Below are 6,601 nucleotides of genomic sequence, written 5' to 3'. Positions count from 1 at the left end.
CTTGTGTTTGGTTGAATGGAATAGAGGTGTAATAGCATAATGGAAAAAACTAAAATGACTAGAATACCCTTAGCATAAATTTGTTTTGGTAAATGATTATTGTTATTGTTATTTAAATTTTAATAAGATTATTAATATCAATAATAAATAATTTAATCATATTTAAACATAATTATTATTAAATATATTATAATTAAAATATATAATTTAATAAAATTCTTAATAATCAATATTCTTATATGAATTTACTCAAATCATAATATATGATACTATAAAATATAAATTAACATAATTATTATTAAATATATTAAAATTAAAATATATAATTTAATAAAATTCTTAATAATCAATATTCTTATATGAATTTACTCAAATCATAATATATGATACTATAATTTACTCAAATTCTTATATAAATTTAATAAAAGATCATTTGAAATAATTAATATTAAAATTAACATGTAACTGTTTGTTACTCATTCTTTGTTTCTTATTCTTTTTGTTTTGATCATGTATCAATCATTTAAACCAAATGCTTGGTTGTATTGGACAGTGTTTTATTACTTTATAAATGCATGATTTTATATACACAAATACATATGTATAGGAAAATTATCTGAATGAATGGTTAATATTTATTATCAGCAAAACTTAGTATATACACACATAAATTAAGGTAAGATAATTAACTCGATATCTAGCTTGAGCAGCTCGAGTTTGTCTAAACAATACATCAAAACTTTTTATTTTGAAGCTTATAAACTTAAACAGCTTAAGTGTCTTATTTTTCATTATGCTATAAAGGGAATATAAATAAATACCAGAATTTTGATACGAAAAATTGCAGCAAGCAAAGCAATATCCTGCTATTAAACTCACTATAAAATATGTAATATAGCAAACAAAGATCTTTCAACTGATCTTTAATCTTTTTAATCATTTGTAAATAAAAGAAAAAATTACAAAAAAGAACAACCTGCAGAATGTTTGATGACAAAAACTAACAAAAATCCATGATTCAATATCAAATTCAAGATGCATTCTCCTTTTTCAGCTTAGCAAGTTCTTGCTTGATGACTCCAGACCTCTGCAAAAAAGTATTACAGCTCGTCAAGCTTCGATTGAAGTTTTGAGGAAGTGCTTTCAAGAAAAGAACTCTGGTATAAAACGGGTAGACACAATAGGGGGTGTATCGGAAACTGACCTTGATCTTAGCCAACATAAGCTTGAACCTATCAAAGTCGTTGAGAGATGCTCTTCTCTTCTGGACAATCAACCTTCTACCCCACGAGCTACTTTCCCATTTGTTCTTAACATCTGTAAGTTAACATAAGAGTGATAAGAAAGAAAACATATCTTCAAGAAATAACATTACAAATGCTGGTGAAAGCTGTCGTCGTCCTTACCAGCCTTCTCTATAGCTTCGATCAACCCATTTGTTCTTGGGAACACGTGGAATGTCAATTGTGATATCTGTCAATGTAAGCCTCTTGAAGTTCATTTGGCCTCTTACCATATCCAGGGCATCAACAAGTGCCTGCCACATTAAAAATAGTCACTTCTTACACGCACATCTCCAAATAACACCTATAGGACTTCAACTAGACTAGTTGGCTGATAAAGGAACATTGATAATTGAGCAGACCATAATCCAAAGACTAAAACCAGCAAGATGGGTTAGTAGAAAAATTATGCAGCCAAAATCTAATGGTCACATTAAAGACATGTTTAAACCCTTCATATGACATGTGATAAAGGAAAGGGCTTTCTTACATGACCACAGGTAAGTTTGCAGGCAATTGCATGACTTGCTTCATGCAAGAATACTGTAATGAGCTTAAAAGGCAGCAACAGCACTGTTCTCCATATCTACAACAATCAGGGGGAAACATTAGGTCAATCCATTTAAGCAAACAGAGGCAACCAGTTCAAATTCCAAAGAATGCTGTATCTTTTAACAGAAATTCAACTGCAGTGAATCCCCCTAGAAAACTCCTAAAACCTTGGCATCCTCATCCTTATGAACAACTTATGAAAATTGTTGTAAATGCCATAGCATTTATGAGTTCCTTATGAACAGATTTACAACAAGTATTACAAAAGTAAATCACAAATGCTCCAAGAAAAGAACCCAATTTCCTTCAACGTGCAAACCAAGAAACTATTTAAACTGAATCTATTTCGTAATTCAAATTACCATCAATTTTCTTGGAAGTAAGTGAATGCAAATGCATGCAGGAGATAATATCAATGGAGAAGCAGATCGAAGAAACATTCTAAAACAGAGGATTAATTTGCTTCCCTCGATTGAACTCCCTCAAATTGAAAGATCTTCAGAAACTCATTGGATTTTTCCATGAAGATTATACTGTTGACTTCCCAGCCTTAAAGATTCTTGAGATAGAAAACAGTCCAGACTTGAAGGCATTCATCCATAAATCTATCGACAAATATAACCCTACTGGTGGAGTTTTGTTCAACGAAAAGGTACTGTTTTTAACGCAGTGAATTGTACCTTATTTCCATTTCTCTTGTTATAATTAACTCTTCTAATCATTTCTTCCACAGACATGAATACTGACATCAACTATAGAATGAATACCAATGATCTACTAGATGAATAGGACAATTCTAAAATATGACACACGTCCGGCAAATCGAGTAGTGACATAGGTGGTACTATCCCACATTCTAAAAAGTATTAGGTTTCCTATGGTCCTATATTAAGTTTGGCCTTGCCAGTCATTGGAAATTGGATTTAAATCGGATGCTTTAATAGTCACCAAGGGCATTCATCAAGCAAAAGGGCTGACACGTCTAGTGGTAGGGGTAACGTGGAAAGGAGAGAGATTATTTTCAAATTAAACAATATTTCTCGAATAAAATAAAATGTACTGCAAGATCATTGTGCTAATTAGAAATAGAGCATACTAAATTCTTTGCACTCATATTTTGTGTCACTTATTATATGGTATGAAAAACATAAAACGTTTAGTAAATCTACATCAATTCGGTAAGACTTACCAATTCCTTGTTTAGGGTTAGGTTTGTCTGCAGGAGGCTTTTGGAAAGGAAAAGTAATGGGTACTTCCATAACCTCGTATCTAACTTTGAAGTGTCCGCTTGGGGCATCTGTTAGTGGGGCATATGAACCATATTAAATAACTGATGGGCTGCAATTCACGTATTGAAAATGACTGGAAAGGCAGGCATGCAACAGCATTTAAGCTTAATAAACTGTATACAAAAGAACAGAGCACTCAGGTCCTAAACAGTCGAGCACAATTTCAATCAAGCAGTACATCAAATTAATGAAAAGTCAATAATAAGAGATATAGAATCTCACTATCCTTACCAGAGCCTCCCATAAAGTCATCGTCCAAACATAATCCAGACATATCAAGTTGCAACGGCTCATCTACCTCCTGCCAACTCCGAGGTGGTCAGTATGTGACGGCTATCTGGGCTCCATCTTGCATAAGCAATACCAGCAGGACCTTCATCTATTTTGCATGTCCATTCGGGTTGGGTGAGTGACCATGCCTGTATCATGGGTCTTTTATAGAGACCACAAAGAATGTACTCAGAATCAAGTGCCCATTCAATATAGCTTATCTTGTCCAAGCAAGAAAACAACTGCACAACCTGCAGCAATTTGAGTAAATTTACCGTTTGGAAATACAGGAAATGTAAGCTGTGAACCTCAAAAATGACCTTTGCATGACAATAAATGCTTAGGCAAATTCATAATTAATTTGCAAGTTTTTTTCATTGAGAGGAGTGTTTCAATGCTAAAAGATAAATTTTGCTCAAATAGTTTGTGATTTCACAACAGACACAATGCCCAAAGAAACAGAACAAAGATCAAATCTATTAGCTTGGTCTAAAGAGTGAAGTAATACAAAGCAAATAGGAAGCATTAGTAATCGAATCTGACTAAAATGTTGTCTAAATAAGCACAAGAAGATCTAATCAGAAACTAAAATGAGGTGAATCTACATAACTAAAATTTGAATCAAGCATACAATTCATTCAAAAAAACCAAATCAAAACGCACCCAAAAGAAAAAGAGAAACGCATTTTATCATATCAGTCCTCTCATTCCTCGCATTTCATCAGCAAACAAAGAAAGCAAATGAATTGGGAATTAGAAGAAAAAGAAGGAAAAATTGAAAATACTGTACCTTGAAGGAGAGTGTATCCCGAATCATAAGACGGTAATCGACAGCAACCGCAATGTAACGAGCATTCGGTGAAAAACAGCAAGGACCCGTTTGTTTATAAGCTTCAGTGAACTCCATTTTTACCAAAATAATCCTAGAATTTTTTCCAGATTTAGATTGAATGAAATTCAATGAAGACGAAATCCCTATTTCCTTGGTTTTTCCATCGCAAAAAAAAAAATAATCAGAAAAGGGGAAACCGATTACATGCAGAATCAGCAGAGTGAAACAAATCTGGAGGGGATTAACTTGCCAACAACGAATTCGGCAGAGGCTAGAAGGAACAGAAGAGAAACGGGGAAGCAGATGGGAGGGTATAACAGGGATGGTAAACCTATGCGGAGCCTAATCTGAGCAAATGGGGTGTATTAGAAATCGGTGGATTTCACCGATTAAGTTAGTCCCGTATTACAGCCGTAATAGAAAAACCACGAACCAAACAATGGCATAGAGGCGTCTTAAGTAGGCCCCACCGATTAGGGGTGTATTGGCTATGCCAATACACCCAACCAAACATGCTGTTAATTTTTTCACTTGAAATTAAGATTTATTTGGATGTAAATAAAAAATAAAAAACACAAGGGCTTACTTAACCCCTAAAAATTATTTAAATAAAGTAGCAAAATTTAGGGGTTTTTCTAGAAAAAAATGTTTGATATATTGCAAAATTTAAAGATTTTATAAAATTTTAAGTGATAAATGTTCTAATTTAAGACATAACAATATTTCAACATTATTTGTAGAATTAAAATATTCCATTAATAAGGTATTAAATTCTAACAACTTTTTAATAAGTTAAAATGGGTATTGTATTTTTCATAAATTTAAAATTTAGTTATTATACTCTTATTTTTAAGAATTTAGTTCATTTAGTTTTCATATTTCAAAATTTCGATCTAACTATTAACATAATTAAAATTATTTTATTAAATCAAGTTCGTTCCAATACCGTTATTTTTAGTTACTAAGAGAATTTATTATTATTATTTCAAAATGTCACATTAACCAATTTAATAAAAAGAAAGTTAAAAATTTTAACAGTTAAACTTGAATTTTTAAATTTGAAAAATAAAAAAACAAAATTTCTCAAAATAAAAATACAAGAATTAAATTACAAATTTATGAATAGTACTTAACCTATGACATATTCTAACTTTTTTTAATATTATCAATCGGTATTAGCTTAATTAATATAATTACTATTGCAACAATTTAAAGTTGATAAGTTCAAGCATGCTTTAGCATGTAATACCTTTCAATAGAGTTTTAGAGGATATGGATAATTTAGAAATTGTATCAAATTTTAAATATTTTATAATTTGCATGGTATAAATTATACATTAATTAGTGAGTTAAATATATATTTTAAGCCCAACAATCTTCGATAGTTTTTTCTTAAATTAGATAGATTATTTAATAAATAAATCATAAACAAATTGATTGAGTCTTAATTCAATTGGCTTGAGTATTGTTGTTAATATAATTGCATGTGGGTTTGAGTATGTTGAAGCGTATTATTCTCCTATTTATGAGTTGGGAAAAGGCTAGGTATTGTCTTAAAAAGAGCCAAATATGAATAATACCTATAATAAAATTGTTAAACAAGGCATATAAATTAAAATGTTAGTGAAAAAATTCAATAATAATATTGGAAATAGAATAGTAATTGACTTTGGGAGTTACTTTGTGAATAAAATTATTGGTAAGAAAATATTAAATGATTTCAAGTTGACATGTGAGTAACGATTTAGACTCCATTGCAATGCAATTTATTTTTATAATAAAAAAATACAATACATATTAAAGCAAAAACCCAATTAAAAAAAATCAATATATATTAGATTTTGTATTCAATAATTGAATTATAGATTAAGTGGTAAAGTAGTTATAAATCAACCTTTGTTAGTATCAAGTTTAATTCTTAGATATTTAATTTTTGTTTGTTTTATTTGAATATTCATATAAAAATAATAATAAAAATATTAAAATTGATTTTTAAATAATTTCACTTATTAACTTGGCATGGTATGATATAGATAAATTGATAACTTGACACCATGTGAAATACAACAAAATAAAAAATAAAATTTTATATAAAAATAATATTAAAAGATATAAATTTAACATTAGTTTACAAATAGTTTTTTTGAAGGTAATTTAGTTTTTTTTATTGATTGAATTAGTTTGTAATATTTTTTTTAATTTGGTTTAAGTATGAGATTAATTTTTTAATAATTGCAATAAATAAAAAAAAAATATAAAGAAAAGAAGAAGGTAGATGTAAATTGAAAACAGGAGAGGAGTCTGAAACACTGAAGTCTGAGCTATATAAGCTATATGGCGTGGCTTCTATGGGGAAATGGGAAAAGCCATATTTA

General features: G+C 29.9%; 1 protein-coding gene and 1 pseudogene across 1 annotated transcript; both read right to left on the bottom strand.

Annotated features, from left to right (window-relative positions):
• Window positions 1–1,030: 1,030 nt before the first annotated feature.
• On the bottom strand, window positions 1,031–1,546 carry LOC121203730 (60S ribosomal protein L14-2). Its single transcript, XM_041074177.1, has 3 exons — window positions 1,411–1,546; window positions 1,205–1,317; window positions 1,031–1,087 (listed from the first exon to the last, which is right to left on the bottom strand). Exons 1-3 carry the CDS (start codon window positions 1,544–1,546, stop codon window positions 1,031–1,033), a joined length of 306 nt encoding a protein of 101 aa, XP_040930111.1.
• Window positions 1,547–1,562: 16 nt separating this feature from the next.
• On the bottom strand, window positions 1,563–4,639 carry LOC107955780 (WD repeat-containing protein WRAP73-like; annotated as a pseudogene).
• Between the last annotated feature and the right edge of the window lie 1,962 nt (window positions 4,640–6,601).

The sequence above is a fragment of the Gossypium hirsutum genome, chromosome A07 (assembly GCF_007990345.1).
Source record: "Gossypium hirsutum isolate 1008001.06 chromosome A07, Gossypium_hirsutum_v2.1, whole genome shotgun sequence".
In the NCBI taxonomy this organism is placed as follows: Eukaryota; Viridiplantae; Streptophyta; class Magnoliopsida; order Malvales; family Malvaceae; genus Gossypium; species Gossypium hirsutum.
This window is presented reverse-complemented; position numbering and strand designations above follow the sequence as displayed.